Raw genomic sequence first — 22,413 nt, 5'->3', positions numbered from 1 at the left:
TCAAAAACACAAAGGGATACTCTTATCACAAAAGACTTCAGTTCTGCAAATTTCAGTGCTTCAAAACTAGTCGTGCGTGAGGAGACCTGACCGAAGGCTTTAAGGCTCTTTAAATGGATTGAGTGAACTAAATGTTGATAGTATCCTTATCCTTTCTCAGACAATACACATAAGGAGAAAAACTTAAATTGAGGCCCCGGGTGCCAAGTGATTGTGACTGAGCGATTTTTCTGTGCTTTTACTGCGATTCTCAAAAGGTGAATTCTAGTTCTCTTTTACGTTCTTCTCCTTAATAAATCCTTTTATTTAATAGCAGCTCTTTTTTTCAAAAGTACTGATCGAGAGCAAGAAAGGAAAGTAACCTTTCTTTTTTCATATTTAATAGACTAACCCCTACTAACTTCGCTTGGTCACACCAGGCACTGTTCCTGCCTCCCCGTGGCGGGGCCAGTAACCTTGGCAGAAAAGTTCATCTGCCAGGGGCTAAGAGGAGCCAACATGGAAAAAAATATGTTTCCATCTATAGAGTCGACAAGCTGTCGGCCAGATACTGAACATGAACATGATTCGTCACAAGCAAAGAGGTTGAAAGCCAACCCCTCAGTGACAGACTTACCAGCATTTTTAATAATGCACTCACTATCAGAACAGCCTCTCAGTAAGCTATCCCCTTTTCTAAATCAAAAACATCTGGAAAGTATTGCAGGGTCTCCCAAGATGGTTAAGAGACTGCAATCAGGGGACTTACTTGTTGAAACTCTAAACCATGGGCATTCTGAAAAACTACTAAAAATTACAAATTTTGCTGGTATTCCAGTTAACGTAACTCCACATGCAACCCTAAATACATCATAGGGTGTAATATCTAGTTGGGACCTGATGAATGTGACGGAGGAAGAAATTAAAGAAGAGCTTAAGGAACAAAATGTAATCGCTGTAAAAAGGATTATGGTTAAAAGAGACAATATACTCATACCTACCAGAAATATCATTCTCACCTTTAACATTCCAAATCTGCCCTCATCAGTAAAAGCAGGATATCTTCTTTGCCGCACTCGTCCTTTCATACCCAATCCGTTGAGATGTTATAAATGCCAAAAGTATGGCCACTCTCAAACAACATGCAGATGCAACCCAGTTTGTCCCAACTGTGGATCAGAGGATCCACAGTTGGGACAAACTGCCATTCAAAGTGATTGTTCGGTGAAAGAAATGATCTGTCCCAACTGCAAAGGCAACCATCCGGCCTACTCTAAGACATGTGAGAGATGGAAAACAGAGAAACAAATTGTGAAATATAAAGTTGAAAATAAAGTTAGTTATCAGGAAGCAAGAAAATTAATTGCACCCAGTATACATAACCGTACCTATGCCAGTATCGCAAAAAAATATCAGACAATAGCCACGCAAACTGATGTTACCCCACATAGCATATCAATCTCCGACTTGGCTCGAGCTGTCCTCTCTCAGCAAGAGTCCAATACCTTGAAGCACTCAGACCAAGCAAGTAATACACCTCTTAAGATTCCAGTAAAATCTCCTCCTCCACCAGTGATTGCTACTACTTCAAATAAACCTAGTTCATCTTCAAAAAAGGTTATTCAGGACACATCGATGCATCCAGAGTATTCATCCAAACAGGAAGATCCGATTCTGGAAATATTTGTAGAAGAAGAAGATATGGACACAGGTCGCCCTACATTTCCAAAAAGAGACAAACCAAAGCCAGAACGCCATAAGACAGCCACGTCAGGTACAGCTTCTTCTTCTAAATTCAAGTAATGCCCAACATCTGGCAATGGAATTGCAGAGGCTTTTGTGGAAACATTGACGACATTCAGTACTTAATTAACCGCTACTCTCCAGTTGGTTTCTGCCTGAAAGAAACCTATTTAACTGCCCAAATTTCCATTTCCATAAAAAACTACTCCATCTATAGACAAGATCGGAATACATCCGATTCTGCTTGTGGTGGTGTAGCTATTTTAATTAGCACAAGGATTCCAGCTAGGCAAATCACTCTCCAAACCCAAATCGAAGCTGTCGCTGTGCATCTGATTACTCAGACTGCTTTAACTCTAGTCTCAGTTTATCTCCCACCAAATCATACTTACTCTTATAATGATCTTAAAGAACTTTTATTACAGCTACCCTCCCCTATCTGCCTGCTAGGGGATTTCAATGGCCACCACCCTTTATGGGGATCATCTAAATTAGACAGACGCGGCCGACTGATTTGAAACTTTACTGGAAAAACAAAACCTCACTCTTCTTAACAGTGGCTCGCACACCCATATACAGTTACCTAATGGACAGACTTCTGCCATTGACCTATCGATTTTCTCCGCAATACTGTTTTCAGTCATGCAATGGTCCGCTCTGGATAATCCCATGGGCAGCGATCATTTTCCAATTGTTTGTAATCTGATGACTACACAACCACCATTAGACGAACCCTGCAGGAAATGGAAATTCTCTAAAGCTAACTGGGACAAATTTCAGTCAGCAATCACACTGGACAAAAAAATTATACAACTACATCCCATAGATGAAGTTACCGATTATATCACTTCCTGCCTTTTTTTTTGCAGCTAAAAGCTCAATTCCAATATCAAATTCCAAGACTCGACGCCATTTCAACTGTTGGTGGAATGAGGAATGCACAAAAGCGAAGAAAGAACAAAATAAAGCACGGAATTTATTTCGTCGAACTCCAACTACAGTTAATCTTATTAACTACAAGAAACTAAAGGCAAAAGCTCGTCTCATTCAAAGACAAGCCAAGAAAGATTCTTGGACTCAGTTTGCTTCGACTATCAATAGAAACACGAACCCACGATTAATATGGAAGAAAATTATGTAGCTTTCCGGGAAGTTTCCAACTGTTCCTTCCCCAATTCTTTCCTGCAATGGTCTAGACGTCTTTGCTCCTCTGGATGTAGCAAATGCCTTAGGCAAAACTTTTGCTCACGTTTCAGCTGCTTCCACCTACACTCCGGAATTTCAGAAAACCAAGACCACCACAGAACAGAGACACATCAACTTTCGAACTTCACTGCTACTTCCATATAACCAGCCGCTCCAATACTGTGAACTTATGCAAGCCATCAGAACAACATGCAACAGTGCCGCTGGGCCAGATGGGATATATTATGTTATGTTACAGCACCTTGATGAGAAAAACTTATAAATGCTACTAGCCTTCTTTAACTGAATCTTCCTGGGAAATGTTTATCCCACTTCTTGGCACCATGCTACAGTTCTGGCCTTTTTGAAACCTTGAAAAGACCCCTCCAATCCTAATAGTTACAGACCAATATCTCTGTCCAGTTGCCTCGGTAAAATTCTTGAAAAAATGATCCACAGTCGACTCACTTGGATCATTGAAAGCGAACATTTATTAAGTAATAGTCAGCATGGCTTTCGCCAAAACAGGTCCTCCTTTGATCTGATGATCAAGGCTGAATCTGAAATTCACAATGCCTTTGTTAAAAACGAACACCTAGTTATGGTCTCCATAGATATAGAGAAGGCATTCGATACTACCTGGCATTATGGAATTCTCTGTGACCTCCATAATCATGGTCTCCGTGGAAACCTGCCTATATTTATTAGGAACTTCCTCAAGAGCAGAACTTTCCAGGTCCGATATCAAAATTCCCTTTCTACTACATTCTTGCAAGAAGAAGGACTACCACAAGGGTCAGTTTTGAGTGCAACCCTGTTTGCCCTCAGAATTGATTCTATCACAAAAGAACTCCCAAATACTGTAGAAGCGTACCTTTACGCTGACAATCTCTCTCTTTCTTGCCATTCACAGAATATGAGATCTATCGAAAGGCAATTGCAGATGTCTCTCAATAAAGTACAAAAGTGGGCTGAGCTCAATGGATATCATCATTCCCAACAGAAAACAGTTGCGATTTTGCAATCAACACAAACTGCATACAGATCCTGAACTCCGGATATCAAATTCCACCATTCCGATTGCTAGCAATATCAGATTCTTGGGACTAATCCTGGACAGTAAGCTGAACTTCTTTGAGCATGTTAAATTATTACGTACTACCTGTCTCAAAAAGATCAACATGCTAAGAGCTTTATCTGCCCATTCTTGGGGAGCAGACCATACAACTTTGCTGCTCTTGTATAGAGCATTGATCAGATCCCATTCAGATTATGGTGCTCCAGTTTATGATTCTGCCCGAAGGAGTGTACTATGCTGGCTGGATCCTATTCAACATAATGCACTGCAGATTGCAATTGGTGCATATAGGACATCTCCAACTCATAGTCTATACAATAAAGCTCACGAGCCCCCTCTGCATCTCCGCAGAAAAATGCTGTTACTTAAATATGCAGCCAAAATACAGACTTGCTCTTTGCATCCTATTCAGCCATACCTTTTTAATCAACCACTAGTTAATCTCTATAGAAATAAACCAAGTAAAATCCGACCAGCTGGCCTACGGCTCCTTGAAATATCACAGAACTGGAATGTTCCTCTCCACAATAGGCAACAGATAAAGAATTACTCTCATCCGACGTGGACCCCCTTTCCTCAACTGACTTGTGATACTTATTTTCTACAATGGGGAAAGAATCGCCTACTGACACTGAATGTGCAACAGCTCTATGCTAGCCATCTTCAAAGCTGTGCTGACTTCTTGTCGGTATATACGGATGGTTCCAAATCTCTTTCAACAGTTGGAGCAGCAGCAGTGTTTCCCTCGGCTATCATATCAGCTTCTCTTCCACCTGAGTATAGCAACTTTTCAGCAGAACTGTATGCAATACAATTAACTCTAGAAAATTTGACTCTACACCTATCTGCAAAATATATAGTTTACACCGACTCTCTCAGCTCAATTAAAGCAATGCGGAATCCCTCTCAAAAGAATCACGATATTTTAATGAAAATCAGGAGTTTGCTATTGCAAATTGATCACCGTCAACAACTAGTGAAGTTTTGCTGGATTCCGGCACATTCAGGCATAGAAGGAAATGAACTGGCTGATATATCTGCTAAAAACTCGTCAACCTCTGTTTTCATTCTTGCTTCTGATTATAATATCATAATTCAAACAGCATACCGTGCACAGTGGACAGAGCTATGGCATAAAGAAACAAATAACAAACTTTTCCAATTGAAACAGGACCCAAAATTATGGTACTCATGCACTCAGACAGTTCGGCGAGAAGAAGTGGTACTTGCACGGATAAGAATAGGGCATACCCATCTGACTCACCTCCATTTACTCACCGGCAATGATCCTCCTCAGTGTTCACACTGCTCTGAACATCTAACAGTCAAACATATTTTGATTGACTGTCCACACTATCAACTACATCATACTTTAACACTTCAAAATCTGGCTAATCTTCAAGAACTGTTGACACTACATCATATCATAGGAGAGGAAGCAAATATTAAGGAACTCTTTTGCTTTTTGAAACAAATTGGAGTGTATAATCTTTTATAAATGGTTTCAGAACTGAAATGAAGTTGAACTGCTACGTTCTTAATTATTTTCTGATATAACTACGAATAGGCGCACTATAGCCATAGCAGCTAATGCGCCAATAAACAACCATACCACACACACACACACACACACACACACACACACACACACACACACACACACACACACACACACACACACACACACTTAAATTGAGAAAGGTGTCTAAAAATTTACTTTCAGTGAGAGAGTAATTGTTGAAACCAATTTTTATATTGTGTTTTGGAAGCAGGTAGTTTGAATTATTTTAAGGAAGGATTAGATGTTTTATTAGAGGAGATGGACAAATATTTATTTTGTTCAGTTTATGCTGTATAAGCTGCTTCCTTTCATCATTTGCCACTACTTATACTATGGGCTGACAGCCTTTCCCCCCCCCCCCCCACCAAGTGAAGAAGAATCTTTATTGCAACGCTTAGAATGATAATTTACATAATATTAGTTGCAACAGCCCGTCATGGCACAGTGGCCAGGGGTTAACATTGTACTACAGAGACATTATTACCTCAAAAACCAAAATACATAAATAATAGAAATGATAAATAAGTGCAAAAAAAGTACAGGAAAATGGAGAAATGACTTTAGTATACTATATATATATATAGAACATTTAGTGAGTGTACAATCATTTACTTCAAAATACATATTATAAGGATATACATTGAAGTGGATAAATATGTATATAGTTCTTTGGGTTAAGAATATACATAAGTGGATCTCTATTTTAACTATGTTAGCTGTAGAATTATTATTTTTTATTATAAAAAAGACAGGTAAATAGATACATAAAAATTTGAAATAAACTTTAAAAACTGCATTGGGTAAGAAATTTGATATTTGCCATTGGCCACCTACAGAAAATCATGTTATTTTTTATTACTGGCACTGTGATTGGCCATTGCTAACCTTTGTTTTGAACTATGGTGTTAATGGGTCCCTAAACTGGAAATTGAAATTTATACAAGTAAATATTTATCACAAAAGATCTCAAAGTAATTTTTTTTCCTAATAAATAATATTTAACAGATTAAATGTGTTGAGAGAAGGATGCAAAGTAGTTAACGTTAGCATTAGCATTAGTTGAGTCATATGATGCAAGAAAGCAAGCTTATACAGCATCAGCAAAAAAAAAAAAAAAAAAAAAAAAAACACCTGGTCACTCCAAATGTTTGTCTAGTTCAGCCTTTAATTTATTGAAGCTATCAACTTCCACAGCAACATATGGAAGTCTGTTCCAGCAAACTTCCACACATCTATTCTACAACTGTCTTTCCTCGATTTGAATTATGCCCGCTCAGGTTCTTAATCTGAGCAAGCGGAAGTATCCCATTAGCACTGATCATCTCAAACCATTCAAGACTTTGTACATCTCAACATATCACCTCACAGGTGTCTATTCTCCAGATGCTGCAACTTTCAGAACTTAAACATTACTTGGTAAGAGCACCCCTTTGTTCCTTTCACCAATCTTGTTGCCCTTGTACTTGTTCTAGCAACTCTCCTTCTTTCCTAAAATGAGGTCCCAGACCTGTACACAGTACTCAAGGTGTGGCCGGACCATTGCCTTATACAAAGGAATAATCACTACCTTGTCTCTGCTAGCAGAATTCCTATATATCATTGACAAAACTCCACGACCTACTCTGGCAGCCGATCTGCACTGCTTTGAGAACTTCATATCTGACTGCACAATTACCCCCAGGTCTATTTTCATTCTCCACTTCCCTGAGTGTAGTACCACACAATTAGTACGTTTCTCTTGGGTTACTGCTACCCATATGCAGTACTTTGCATTTGTCAATGTTAACATTTTGCCTAACTTCATTTGCCACTTCTCAGCCCATCTGCCTAACTTTTCAAGGTCCTGCTGCAGTAGCTTACTGTCTTTACAACCCTGCCAATCTTTGTATCATCTGCAAACTTGGACATTAAGCCTGATATACCTTCATCGACATCACTGATAAATACACAAAATAACAATGGGCCCAGCACCAAACCTTGGGGACTCCACTAACATTAGTCCACGAAGAGCAGTGCCCATTTATTACCACTCGCTGTCATCTACCACACAACCATCCCTTTATCCATTGTAGCAACTTGCCCTTAATACCATACTGCTCCAATTTGTAGTCTTCCATGTGCACCAGTATGAAAAGCTTTCCTGAAATCCAAGTATATGATATCAAAATTATTTTTTGCATCCAGTTCCTTTGTGACCACATCATACTATCCATTCAAATTGATCAGACAAGACTACCCTTTAACAAACCCATGATGCATCTAAACTATTACTGCAGTCCTGTCTAGATGATCCTGTAATGCTTATTTAACCAGTGACTCCATTATTTTCCCTGGAACAGAAGTAAAACTAACAGGTCTATAATTATTTGTCACTGTTTGAATTTGATACATTTGCACATCTCCACTCCATGGGGACCTCCCTTGAATCTATGGATGCTCTCATAATTATGACTAAGGGTTTGCTTACTTCTCTCACTGCCTCCTTCAATACAACTGGATAGATTCCATCCACCCAAAGTGCATTGTTTATGTTTAACTTCTGTCTTCCCTTCCTTATTTCTCATGTATGAATGTTTGTTTATAATGAAATAATTAAATGCAAATAAAAATAATTACACCATGAGTTAAGGGAATTTTATTGAGTGAAAATGTATTACATAGTTGAACTTATTTTATTAATACTTTTTCCTCAATAAACTTCACTTAAACAAATCATGAAATCATGTGGTTTAATTAATGTTATTTATTTAATAAATTAATTGTCTAATACAAATTAATTTGTAACAAAATAATCTAAAAATATGAAGAACTTCTAGGATTGCCTATAATTTCCATCTTTTATCATTGTTTGGAATTCATTCCAAATTCTTCATTTACATCACATGTGTCATTCTTTTGAATTTAGCTACATTTATAGGAATTCCACCAATTATTTTCTCTGTAGAGATTTTGGATTGGCTCCACAATCCAAAATTTATTTATTGTGAAAGTATCAACTTTCACAATAAAAGTGCACACTTAATCAAAAAAAAAAACACCTCCCTGCACTTACTAAGCAAAATCTTGGAACAAAATTTAAAAAATTTTTATTTTTGCAGAGAAGAAAAATTCAGTTTTTCCTGTCTGTTTTAGCCAATTTAAAATAAACTGAATCTTTTGTAAACAACTGTATTAGTCCTTCTACTACACAAAATTCCAAATTTAGTGTGTAACTTTGGAGTCAGGAAATGTAAGAAGGAAAAAACATGCAGGAAATTTGCAATTATTCTAAAACTAGATTTAGAAATTTTATTTTTAGGAAGGAAAATCGTTTTGAATATTTTCATTAGATTTTTTTTAATTGCGTTAAATTGATTTTTAATTGTTTTAAATTGATTTGAATTGTGTTAAATTGGTTTTTAATTATTATTTAATTTATATTTTACTCTAATGTACTGGTAAGTTGTCGGTTTTTTTCGTTTTTTTCCATTTTAATTTTTGGAGAGTATCATACGGAAGTGTTCTACGTGCTGTATTGAGGTAAACTCCTCTTATTATTTTACAAATATTAATATCAACGTAGAACGTATTGAGTATTACAGCTCTGATTCATACTATCTGTTTAATTTTAAGAAAATAGCATTGTGATAATTAAAAATAAGGGCAAAATTATTCAAAAACTAGATTGTTTATTTTCTCAAATTTTAAGAAAGCATCATTATATTAATTACAGATAAGTGCAAAATTTCTGCATATCCTGGTTCTGCCAATTAGATGAATGCCAACCCTTCAATAGTTATCCACTGGCTAGTTCTTATGATCCTTTTCCCATTGCAGATATCTGTTATTGTTATCTGCAGACTGGACTGTGTTTAATGCATTGTGTTTGGAACCCATAAAATTCAAACAACTTTTAGCTCCAAGTTGTTTTACTGTTACATTTCAGGTCACCTTCTTTGTACTGGACTGTAAACCATTAAAACCATAAAATTTTTGAACCATAACATAAATGATACTCTGCCTTTCCCCCCATACTGGGTTGTATTAGCACATCATTATACCCTTCTGCAGTGCTTTTTTTGGGATGGTACGGCGTTCCGGCACCTTTATTAACAGTGACGTGTGACATTTGGATGCAACGCACTTTGAAATTTGTAATATTCCATAAATTTTTTTCACATGTTTACCTACTATTCAAATAAACTTAAAATTATTTAACTAAATTTTCATTTTTTACTGTATATTGTTAAGATATTTACTATATAAAACTGTATAACCATTTTTATAATTCTAAATTACTCAGTCGGACTTCTGTTTAACGAAGTCCTTTAATAGCGAATTATTTTGAATTCCCCTCGAAAGTTACATTTAACATAGTTTCTGTTGAGCGAAGAAAATTTTCATATAGCGAATGGATTAGGAGAGAATTAACTCGGTACACACTGATCAGATTTTTGGCTTTCAGGCAATTTAGGCAATTAGTGCTGCTGCACGAATTAAGAGAGCTAAAGGGATTACCATTCTGCAACTTAGTAGTACCTGGTAAAACCTATCCAACCACCTGTACCACATATGGAGAAGTCGCACTGGTCAAGAGTGAGCAGTTCAAGGTGTATTCCCAATGGGCTCTGGCCCACCTTCTACTGCAGTGGTGGCTAACCTTTTCCCGTACAGTGGCCATATTCAAAAAAATTCAAAGTTAAATTTCTTTAGTGTGTTACATTTTCCATATCTTGTTTCGTGTAAAAGTAAAATTGAAAATATTCGAAACTTTTATTAAGTACAATACACAATTACATTTACTGAACAAAACATTTAATGAGAAAATTTTTTTGATAATTAACAAAATTTAAAATGCTGTTTTAGTTCACTTTCCTCGCAGGCTATAGGTTGGACACCTCTGTGAATCAACTGTAACTGCCCCGTTCGAGAATTAGAAAAGTGATTTTCTTTTACTCCGACAAATAATCTGTTGTTTCGCAGAAGTGCATTCATTGTCCACATCTTTCAATAAATTTTCCCTATCTCTGTTTACATGATCACAGTACCTGAATATCCGAATGATACTGTCATTTTGGACAGTTTAAAAAAAAAAAGAAAAAAAAGAAAAAAGAAAAGAAAAAATTCAAATTTAAGAACTAGTGAAAATACCGATGACAAGAGAGAAAAAACGAGGACAACGAAGGTATTAATTCTTCTAAACATTAATTGTTGGCATTTGGTGAAAATGAAGCTAGAAAATTGTCAATTAGGTTACAGTTAAATGCAATTCGGGGATACCTAATTGATAAGAAGGTTTCGGAAGAATTTAAACATTGATGAAAGCTCTGAGTACGATACAAATTTCATCGAGTGAATGTGAACGAGGATTTTCACAAATGAATCTGATCGCCATCGCTTCGTTGATGACAAAAACAGCTTCTTCACTACTGTTTCTTAAAACTGTAGGCCCACCGCTAATGCGCTTTGATTCAGCAAAATATGTCGATTCACGGCTGCTTCAGAATAGTCATTCAGCAACAAACACACAAAGAGGAAGAAAATAAGTCGTCATGGGTGTCCAATGAGAACTTAATGAAAATTTGGAATATTCTACAGAAACTTTATTATGAAATTATTTTTACCTATGTTATTATTTTTTACTTATTTTACTCACATTTTACTTATTTTTTTATATACTCCAATAATCAATTTATGCTTAATAAACTGTGTTAATATACTTAATTTGTTCTTATTCTAACAACATTGTTACTAAAGTAACAATATCAGGAAAATAAAATTTTTAGAGTAGTTTTCATATCCTTTTAATTTTCAATTTTTCCTGATAGCAAAGAATCAGTACCGGCACCTATTTTTTTCCAAAAAAAAAAAAGCACTGCCATTCTGTATCTGCTGGCTGATACTGATATTCATCTTCTCAAACCTCTGGACTGCAAACTATTAAAACCATAAAATTTCAGGACTATAAGCCATTGTTGATACTTCCCCCCCCCCTCATCTAAAATAATAACCTACTAGATTGGTAGTTGAAGAAATATGAATGAGAACTAAGTCGCATATTGGTGAGAACCCAGGTGGCGACTTAGGATGGAAGCTCACTCAAATGACTCCCCCTTCCATGGTGGAGATGGTGGAAACCTCTGGTGCCATTAAACGTGAATGCGCTATATGCCCCCTCCCATACTGTTTCATTCAACACCCCATTGTGTCTGCTGTTTTGTTTTTGATACTGATATCCATCTTCTCAAACCCGTACTATTATTTTTAACTCAAAATTACTTAGGTCACCTTACTCGCCCATTAATTTACCATCAAAAATGTATTTCAAATAAGTCACGAATGTCCTGTTAACTTATACCTGTTATAGAAACACCTGTTAAATACCTGTTACTGGGGAAAATACCGAAATATCAGTCCTCCTTTGGATGATTAATATTTTTAATAAAGTTCGCTAAGTATATGGATGTACAGTGAAACCTCAGAATAATGTGGGTGTCAAGTGACAACTTTACATGCATTATTAAGCGAAGCATGTTATAGCCTAAAAATTTTTACCATGTTTTCCCCAATTTTTTTTAACATAAATGCACCGTACTTAGTAAATACTTTATTTACCAATGTTTTATGAATATAAAGGCTAAAAGATATAAAGTATTAAAGGTTATATCATTCCCTTTACATTCTACTAATACAGTACTAATACACAATGCTGTTATGGACTTGCATTTTACTCATCTGTTTGAAAATAGTCATGTAATTTAGTTTGCTGGAGCTGGTGACAGCATTTTTTCAGTACATAATTCTTAATTGTGGTCAAACGCAATAAATGAAGATGTTCATACTCTGATTTTTCTAATCACACCATCACCTCATTAATTATGCACTAGTCATACACATCTTCTGAATCACTCCCAGTGTCACTGACCTTCTGTTTGTCATTTGTCTTCCTACTGTTCACAGCAGCTGAAATTTCTTCTTTGCTCAAGTAATGCACAACCAGACTTCCACATTCATCTCAATCCAGGCAGCCAGGTCATTTGCTCCAAGATTACCTCTGCTTCTTTTTCTGAAAATGCTGCTAATTAAAGTGATCTCGCCTTTTCCAATACATTTTTTCCAGCAGTTTTCATTTACTATTGAGCTTATTTTCTCCCACACTAATCCAGTATTGTATACAAAATCTTTCAGTGTTAATGTTTTCAGAAATTCTAGAACTTAAATTTCTGAGTGCACAACACCAGCAAGTAGCTCACCACAATAGTAGGCTTTGAAGGTCAGATAATGCCCTGTTTCATGTGCTGAATTAGTGCAGTTGTGTTCCTTGGCAGAAATGCGACTCTGATCTTGCCATCTTTCAATTTCGGGACATCAGCTGACGGACAATGCTACAACTGTGTTTCCACAATATGAATTTTTTATGCCCCCTCAGGTTCATAATCTGCTCAAACCATTCAAGGCCTCATATACCTTAAGTGGAGGAGAAACATTAGCAAAATGTCTGTGCAGATGCTTTTTATAATAAATAGATCCTGAATTTATGCAGGGTCAAGTGCCCATCTATTTTGTCCCACCAGGTATTTAGTTCTTTGAAGTTGCTTTCTTGAATGCTATGCAATTTATGTGATAATTGCTTTGGAGAAAAATTTTTGGCAATTATATAAATAAGTAAAGATCTTTATTGTATTAGTGTACTTGGAGTGGTGGTTTTACTAGCCATAAATTCCATCGAAAAGAATTTGTTTCAAAAATCAGTGGTCACAATTTTTTTCTATCTAACTATATTTTTCCATTGGATGAATTTCTTGAAAATTCATCCAATGAATTTTCAAGAAATCCAATAATTAACCTCTACTCATAATTTTTAAAGGAATATGTTAAAATTTGCTTCAAAAAAGGGTTTGTTTTCTTGAGGGGAAACTGACTATGCTCATTACATACGTTCACAATTCTGTCACGAAGACAGCTAATTAAATTGCTTAGTTCAAAATTTTATCACGAAAATATGAAGTGCAAGCTCACTAAAAATATTTTGCATCCTGTCAATTGTTTTTAGTATTATTCCATTCTTTCTAAATTTTTATTATTGTTTGCTATGTCATTGACTGATATCCTTGTTCAACATGCTTAAACATGCTTGTCCTTCTCTAATTCTACTCCTGCATATTCAGGTAAGTAACCTTTTAATTCCCCCCTCATTTATGCTACACTTCTTCTTCTTCTAGGGGATGACATGAAATCCTGTCCATGCTGTAAGGTTCTTATCATTAAGATGGATGATGGCTCTTGTAATCATATGTCATGCAGTGTTTGTGGTACAGAATTTTGTTGGTTGTGTATGAAAGAAATATCTGACTTGCATTATCTGAGGTTTGTGTAAAGTATTTTTGACACTTAATTTTTATATATAGCAGGACTTTGCTGACCGTGGAGTTGGCCACAGAAAAGTTTATCATACCTCACCCATCACAGGCCTGGTACTGAATCATTGTATTGTAAATTACAATAATGTAATTTATAATACATAGAAAAGAATAAAAAAAATAATAATAAAAAATAAGTTACATTGTGTTAGCTTATAAACGACATTCTGCAGAAAGTTGGCCTTTGTAATAATCAGATATGCATGCTAATTAATAAATGAAAATTTAAAACCATATTTATTATTAGTATGTATAATCATTGTGGGTATTCAAAATGGCTAAATATTCAGGACTCCCAAGTGGTCCTTATTTTTCTTATTAGTTCTTTTTTCAAGCTATGGCTCTCACAAGAAACAAATTTTAAACTTCTGTCACTATTTTATTAATTATGGTTTTAGTTATTATTAGAAATAATGCAGTTTTGTATTGTAGAGTAAAGCAACTGTCAGCTGTTTTCTTCAGTTGTGGAAAGCTGAGTGACTATGAGTGGGTGAAAAGTATTAATAGCAATTTTAAAAAAATCTGCTGTTGAATACACTCATTCTCTCTCTCTTTTTTCCTCTCTTCTCTTTCCTAAATGGACATTTCTGTCTCTTTATCCTCACTACCTTAACTCTTGTTTTAAATTGGATGTTTGTGTGTAACAGTTGGTAGAATTTCATTTCACTTTAGCATAGTGTGATTGGGCAGACCATTCGGTGATCCTGAAGTTGCTTTAGGATTTTTAATGTTTTTGCTTAGTAGACTGCCTAAACCCTCAACTTTATGTCGACATAATGTGATGTATCTTCTCATTTCAGGATTTTAACATTGGTTGTGAAAGCTTATATGTAATAAATGTTACTGTATCCTTTCAGGATTTACTAGACTTTTAGTATGGGTAAATGTAGTTTTAAAAGTGAATAACTAAATAAAAGAGACAATAGAGGACCTATTTTGGGCACAGAAACACAAACTGATAGTGAAGTGTTTTGTGTTCTATGCCCAAAATGTGTGTAAATATTACTGAAGGATTTTTTGGTATAAAGCAAGATTATGATAATGTAGAACACAAAAGCAATAACAGGATAAAAAAAAAATTAGGTGACAGTCAACTAATTTGTGGTACAGAGAATGAAAGGGAACTCGTAGTAGTTTAAACATTCTGGGAACTTGTAGTAGTTTTGCAGCTGCAATGTTTAGGACACACTGAACTTTTAGTGGCTTTGAACATCATTCAGATTCATGTGCTAGGATTAGAAAGGTTTTCAAAGCAATGTTTTCTACACCAGGAGCAGTCCAAGAAGGGTTTTCATTTAATGCTATGAAAGTTAGTTACATTATTAGTAATGCATTGCCACTGTAATTCCATGAAGAGATTTTATCGGATGCCAGATCCTTGTACTGCACATTTAAGTAAAACAAACGAACTGACAGTGCTGGTAAAAGCACTGCACACATTTAACAAAATGTAATAAGATATTGATCTAAAATCAAAGCAGCTGTTAATTTCCATCACTTAAGAGAGTTCTTACATGGTTCTTGTAACAGTTGACTATTTAAATGAAATGTTTTGTTAACTATCAATAATGGTGACTTGCCCCTTTCTAAACTACTTTCAGTTACCAGTGATGATCATAGTGCGAATAAAAAGTATTATGGCTCTTGAATATAAAAGTTAAAACTGTGAGCTAAGGGACATGGCAACGTTTAAACATGCAACATACTTTCTGAAAACTCGAAGAATTGGGTAGTGGTGCATCCACATTTGATAACTTCAGTACCCAGCTACTTTACTGATTGGCCTTCACTTGGAAAGATTTACAGGAAATTTAGAAAATGGGATTACCATGAAAATGGGACAAAATGGGATTGCTTTATTAAATATGTCAGCGATTGGTTGCTTACTCTTTAACCATAGTATTTTGCTTCTTGGATCAGTGGAAACATCCTAAAGAACATTTCATGAGTACATCTATCCAAAAGAAAATTTGACACTGCAAGCTACAAGGAGATTGTGTCTTCTGAAGAAACAGTGAAAGCTCCTTTAAATTAGTTATAATAGTTAAAACCAACTACTGAAGCACATTGGAGCAGAATGGTATTAAAGGTAAGTTGCTACAATGGATAAAAGGATGGTTAAGTGCGAGAAGACAGAGGGTGGTAATCAATGGGTGCTGCTCTTCTTAGACTAATGTTATTAGTGGAGTCCCACAGGGTTCGGTGTTAGGTCCACTGTTGTTTTGTATATTTATCAATGATATTGATGAAGGTATATCAGGCTTAATGTCGAAGTTTTCAGATGATACAAAGGTTGGCAGGGTTGTTAATGACAGTAATGGCAGTGTGCTACTGCAACAGGATCTAGATAATTTGGGCACATGGGCTAAGAAGTGGCAACTGAAGTTTAACTTTGACAAATGCCAAGTACTGCATATGGGTAGAAGTAACCCCAGAGAAACGTACCAACTGTGTGGTACTACACTTAAGGTGGTAGAAAATGAAAAAGACCTGGGAGTAATTGTGCAATCAGATATGAAGTTTTCTGAGCAATGCAGACAGGCTGCCAGGGCAGGTCATGGGGTTTTGTCAATGATATATAGGAATTTTGCTAGCAGGGAAAAGGAGGTGATTATCCCTCTGTATAAGGCAATGGTCAGGCCACGCCTTGAGTACTGCGTACAGGTCTGGAGGCCTCATTTTAGGAAGGATGTAGATTTACTTGAGCGTGTACAGAGAAGGGCAACAAGATTGGTGAGGGGAATGAAGGGATCGTCTTACCAAGAGAGGCTTAAGTTCTGCGAATTGCAGTGGCTGGAGACTAGGCACCTGTGCGGTGATCTGATTGAGGTGTATAAGGCCTTGAATGGGTTGAGCACGCTGAATTCTGATGGGATCCTTCCACTTGTTCAGATTACGAACCTAAGAGGGCATAAATTCAAATTAAGAAAAGACAGATGTAGATTAGATGTGCGGAAATTTGCCTTTAGCCAGTGGGTGGTTAATTGCTGGAACAAACTTCCATCTGTCGTTGTGGAAGTTGATAGGTTGAATAAATTTAAGGAGGAACTGGACAGGCATTTGGAGGGAATGGTGTGATTTTTTTTTTTTTTTTTTTTGGCTGATGCTGCATAAGCTCATACATTTGCTTTCTTGCATCACATGCCACTACTACTACTACTACATCAGTTTGTTTTAACTGTTATGAGTAGAATTTAAGCCTTAAGTAATTTATGCATTCTCAAGAAATTTAGATATTGATCCTTTCACTTATTTCCAGTGAAAGAACTTAAAATTTATTATTAGTTAAAAACAAGCTGAAGTGGTGCCACCAGATGAAAAGGAAAATATTCAACTTCTGTTTGGTGCTCAAAGGCACCTCATTGCAACAGGAAGTGATATTATTGGAAAAAAATTAAGAGGATATGATCACTTGCTCATATATACTCAGAACGTTTGTAACTCACTGAAAGGTGTAACTATAGAAATTTTGAGGTATCTTGAAATTTGCTGTTGCATTACCAGTGGATGTTGAAGTTGATTCACTGATGGACAAATGAAAGATTTGATAGAGAGAATCAACATTGAGTGTCTTTTTTTTTTTTTTTCCATTTAGTAAAAAATATTCATTTGGAAATCAAAACTATCCAGTAGCAGCCAAGATTGATTGCAGTCCTCCCGCTGCCATGGTAGGGCAGACACAGAACTGGATTTTACTCATTCTAGAAGAGGTTATGACTGATGACAAAAAAAACAAAAGTTAAAAATTTAAATGCAAGACTAATAGTGATATGATAAAATGCCTACTTGTCCCTGTTATTTCAAAACAGAAAATCAAATAAGAAAGAAGTTGCTAGAAAATTGGAGGAAATTAAGGCACCTGAAGTGGAAAATACAAAATGGATAGCAAAAAATATATATATATTATTATTATTATATATAATAATAATTTTTATTTTAATAATAAAATTCTTATTTGTACAAAATAAACAAGAATGAAATTAATTGAAGTTCTTGAAATTAAGCTGAAACATGCAAAGAAGATGTTGGGGTTAATGCATGCATATCAGATTTTTGATAAGGCCAATAAAGATTAAAAAATGCATTGGACAAAGATTTTGAAGCTAAATTTGCCAAATGAGTCAATGAGCAAACTAATGAGAGTGGGGAAGGCTGTGAGTACAATACAAAAAGAAATTAGAGAAAAGGGAAGACATTGTCACTAACCACTTCACTAAAAAGGGAAAAAAAAAAATTCAAACTTCTAAGCAGTTGAATTGTGTTGTGTTTTTTTTTATATATATAACTAAACTGTTTTGTATTGTTATATTAATTAATGAAACATTAGAAGTCAGGAATAAAATGTAACTTATCCAAGCAAAATTCACCGTTAACACAAATTGTTTGTCTACTTTGATGCTTTCATAATTGTCATCTTTTCAGCATGAAGCTAAAAAGTTGGCACCTCCGTAGCCAAGTGGGTAGGAGCAGCAGTGCATAGCACACTCTTCTTGATCAGACCAGGGTTCGAGCCCGTGACCACCAAATACGGAGGATGTGGAAAGGTCAGGAAATGACCACCGCATATCCCCAGAGCAATATGGCCTTAGTTGCTAATGCTCCTAAAAACCAAATAACAACAACAATAAACTAAAAAGTTGAACTGTAGTCGCCCAGCCTTTGGTAGGAAACTCTTGGGGGGGAGGGGAGGGAGGGTTTTTTCCTGTTTTATGTCTATATTGGTTCTTTCTTTAGCAAAATGTGGTATTTTTTTCCCCTAAATATTTGTTCAAAATATTTGGGAGACAAATGTTGCAAAATAACCTTAATGAGACTGGAGGCTAAAACTGTACTATTGGCTTAACTTTTGATGTTTATCTAGTAGCATAAGAATTTGGGGTTTTATACTCAGATAGCTGTTTCAATATCTGATGTGGATTTGAAATGACTAGAATATGAGATATGATCAAAATAGTTGTTTCCAAGCCAATATGGAAAAAAGAAACTAATTATCATGAAAGAAATACAGAAAATTAATACTACAGTTAGAGAGTTATATTTGGCTAGGTATAATTCTGCTAATTGAATACCAAGATACTCCAGTATTCAAAGTACGCTGTGGCCACTACTCTCTGTACGTTAAATGTAACAAACAAAATGTAAATTTGATTGTCATCTTGGCCAAACGACAGGCCAAACCAAATGCAAATCTGCAAAGTAACATTGAAAACTAATAATAATAAACAGAATTAACGTAAATCAGTTACAATCAAATAATTAATTCAAGCTAAATGAAAGAAAAAGTTAAAGCATAATGAAAAAGCAGTGGTGGTTATAAGCATTCAAACTTAAAAGGAAAGCATGGAACAGAATAAACACACATTGAAGATGGTAGAATAAAATGCAGTCATTGTATTTTGTTATGCTAGTATTCAAAAGTAACATTTTATTATAAGGGCAAATGTGGTCATATCTCCAAGACTGTTATGGAAAAATAAACACTAATTACCACAAATATGCAACAATTTAACACTATAATTAGGGATATACTTGGCAGGGGCCAGGTGTGACTCCTACTTGAGTACATTGAAATGTATATTTTGTTATGGTTGCTTATTTAACCTACAGAGGGTATGGCCATTGCATACTTTATGATTTTGACTTTAGTATGTTACTTTCTATGTTCAGACTGTATAGGGACATCTGTTTACATTTGGCTAAATAGCAGCTGGCAACTGAAATATCCTTTTTGGACTTATGGACAGGCACTGCTAGAAGAGGTGGTGCTTGTGAGTATTTGTATTTGTATATGCCATATAATGTATTTGTATTTGCCATATAATGTAAAGTAACTACTGACTTGCTGTACCATCCAAAAAATAAAAAAATAAATAAAGAAAATAATGAAAGTAAAAAAGAATAATAATAAACATTAATAACAAAAGAATAAAATAACAGTAACTAAATCAAAAATAATAAAAGTATAAAGGAAGATTTAAAAAAATAAGAAAAGGAAATATTAGATTAATTATGTGCTTCCCTCCTCATATAGGTAACTATCTAGTTGACCTTTGAATTTCTTCAAACTGTCAGCCTCTACCCATAGAGATAACTTGTCAACAACCTGCTAGTTGAAAGAAAACTTCCTAAAATCCTTTCTACTCCCCCCCCCCACGTGTTTTTTTTTTTTTTTTTTTTTTTATGAAAACCCCAAACGCGAGAGGTATTAGAACCTATAGTACTTAGTACCATGCTTGGGTTGGAGGTTGAGAAAGACGAAAGAAGATATTTGTTGACTTGAACTTCTGTAGACTGTAATTTACAGGAAATATGTACGAAGGAAGGTTGTTCCAGAAAACATCAGTTGAATGAATAAATGAGGAAGATGAAAAGTTGGTTCTGTGAGTTTGAAGTTGGACAATAAATGGATGTTGGCTGGTGGCGGCGCGTGTGTTCGGACTGTTTTGAAAGAGAGAGAGGGAGTAATAGCCGCCAATTCAGAAGAACAGTGCCCATGAAAGTATCTGTAGAAAAGGCATGCAGCAGAAACAGTACGTCTATGAGACAGCGAGCAGAGAGACGTACTGTTAGAGAGGAGTCATTAATTAACCTAACTGCCCTCTTCTGAATGGAATCTAGAAGCCTCAGAGAGGTTTTGAGGGCACTGCCCCAGATGTGGGAACAGTATTGCATGGTAGGCCGGATTTACGATTTGTACAGAGTGAACAGCTGTTTGGATATAAAGTAATGCCGTGAGCGAAAGAGAAAACCAAGTTTTTTAGATGTAGAGGAAGCAATATTTGTAATGTGCTTGTGCCAAGAGAGATTAGAAGTCAGGGTAATCCCCAAAAGAGATATATCATTTTGCCTAGAAATTGGAGTGTCACCAAAGATAAGCATAAGAGCAGAAGAATCCGTTTTGCAAGATATAAGACAAGACTGAGTTTTAAAAGGATTGAAATCAACTAAGTTGTCTTTGCCCCACTGGAGAATTACCTGGAGATCGGCATTTAAAGAATTGGTAGTGGATATTCGAGAAGTCTAAGCTGATCGAGCAGGGCAAGGTTTTTCAAAAAGGAAAGTTGAATGCAATGTGCTATCATTGGCAAAGCTATGGATAGAATTTTCAGTCATTGGAAGGTCATTAATATACAAGAGGAAAAGAGTGGGGGAAAGAACTGAATCTTGGGGGACACCAGCATTAGTGGAAAAGTTAGAAGACAGAGTGGAAAAGTTAGAGCCATCTACCATCACCCTCAGTGAGCGATCAGAGAGAAAACTGGATAACCAATTACAGAAAACAGTTGGCGAACCATAAGATGGAAGCTTGTTTAGAAGACCTTTATGCCAAACACAATTGAAAGCCTTTGAGATGTCAAGAGCAACTGCTTGTGTTTCACTGAACTTTTCCATTGAATTTGTCCATAGATGGGTAACATAAGCCAGAATATCGCCAGTGGATCGACACTGACGGAATCTATATTGGCGATCATTGATCAGACGGAAGGTTTCTAGAAAATCTTTTGATTTCCCCATTACTTTAGAAAGAGTAGAAGTAATTGCAATGGGACGATAACTGGAAAGGAGGGATTTGTCACCCTTTTTAGGAAGAATAAGAAAGTGAAAATAGGCGGCAAAGAACAGGATTAAGTTAAGGAGCACAGGTTTTGAGAACAAGTGGAGAAACACCATCAGGACCTGGAGCTTTCTTCGCATCAAGATTCTTCAAAATCTTTCTGACATCCTTTTGACAGAAGACCACAGGAGGCATTGAATGGAGTGTGTTGGGAATGGTGGGAGGTGTTTTACCAAGATCATTAATACATGAATTGGAAGAAAAATGGGGTGCTAGCAGGTCAGCTTTATCCTTGGCTGAAGTGACAACAGAACCATCTGGTTTTGACAGAGCTGGGTGCAGAGATGGGCAAAAGTTGCGGCCAATAGCTTTGGCAAGAGACCAAAATGCTCGGCCATCATTAGGGCAAGAAGCAAGTTTTCTGCTCTTAGCCTGTCCAAATTTTTGTTTGGACCGATTAATAACTGCTTTACAATTGTTGCGAGCTTTGGTGTAGGCATAAAATGAAACTGAAGAATTGGAAACAAGCCAATTACAATATGCAACGTTCTTCTCTTGAACAGCCTTAGCGCATTTATTAGAAAACCAAGGTTTAGATAGAGGAAGAGATTTTACAGTGGAATGTGGAATAAAGGATTCCATTCCTACAAGAATAATTTCACTGACACAATACAAGCAAAGGTTGACATCAGAAGTTTTGAAACAGTAATCTGACCAAGGAAAAGAAGAAAAGAAGTCTCACAGGTCATCCCATTTTGCATTCTTGTAATGCCAAACAACACTAGGTTGGGAATAGCCATGAGACAAAGGTTCCATTGGAGAAGAGACAACACCAAGTTGTGATCTAAGGTGCTTAAAGGACCACTCACTTTGACTGTGTAACTAGAAGGGTTGTTTGTCAGAAAAAGATGAA

General features: G+C 36.0%; 1 protein-coding gene across 1 annotated transcript in view; it reads left to right on the top strand.

The window, feature by feature from the left end:
* LOC150077779 (E3 ubiquitin-protein ligase RNF19B-like) overlaps positions 1-22,413 on the top strand; it is a 233,072-nt gene that overhangs the window by 96,372 nt on the left and 114,287 nt on the right. Inside the window, exon 6 of the mRNA XM_090385368.1 lies at positions 13,748-13,892. Coding sequence (XP_090241494.1) covers positions 13,748-13,892 — 145 coding nt within the window. The remainder of the gene's footprint in view (positions 1-13,747; positions 13,893-22,413) is intronic.

This window comes from Mastigoproctus giganteus, chromosome 11 (assembly GCF_048544385.1).
Source record: "Mastigoproctus giganteus isolate SK-2022 chromosome 11, ASM4854438v1, whole genome shotgun sequence".
NCBI lineage: Eukaryota > Metazoa > Arthropoda > Arachnida > Uropygi > Thelyphonidae > Mastigoproctus > Mastigoproctus giganteus.
The sequence above is the reverse complement of the archived record's forward strand: the minus strand, read 5'-3'. Positions and strand labels throughout refer to the sequence as shown.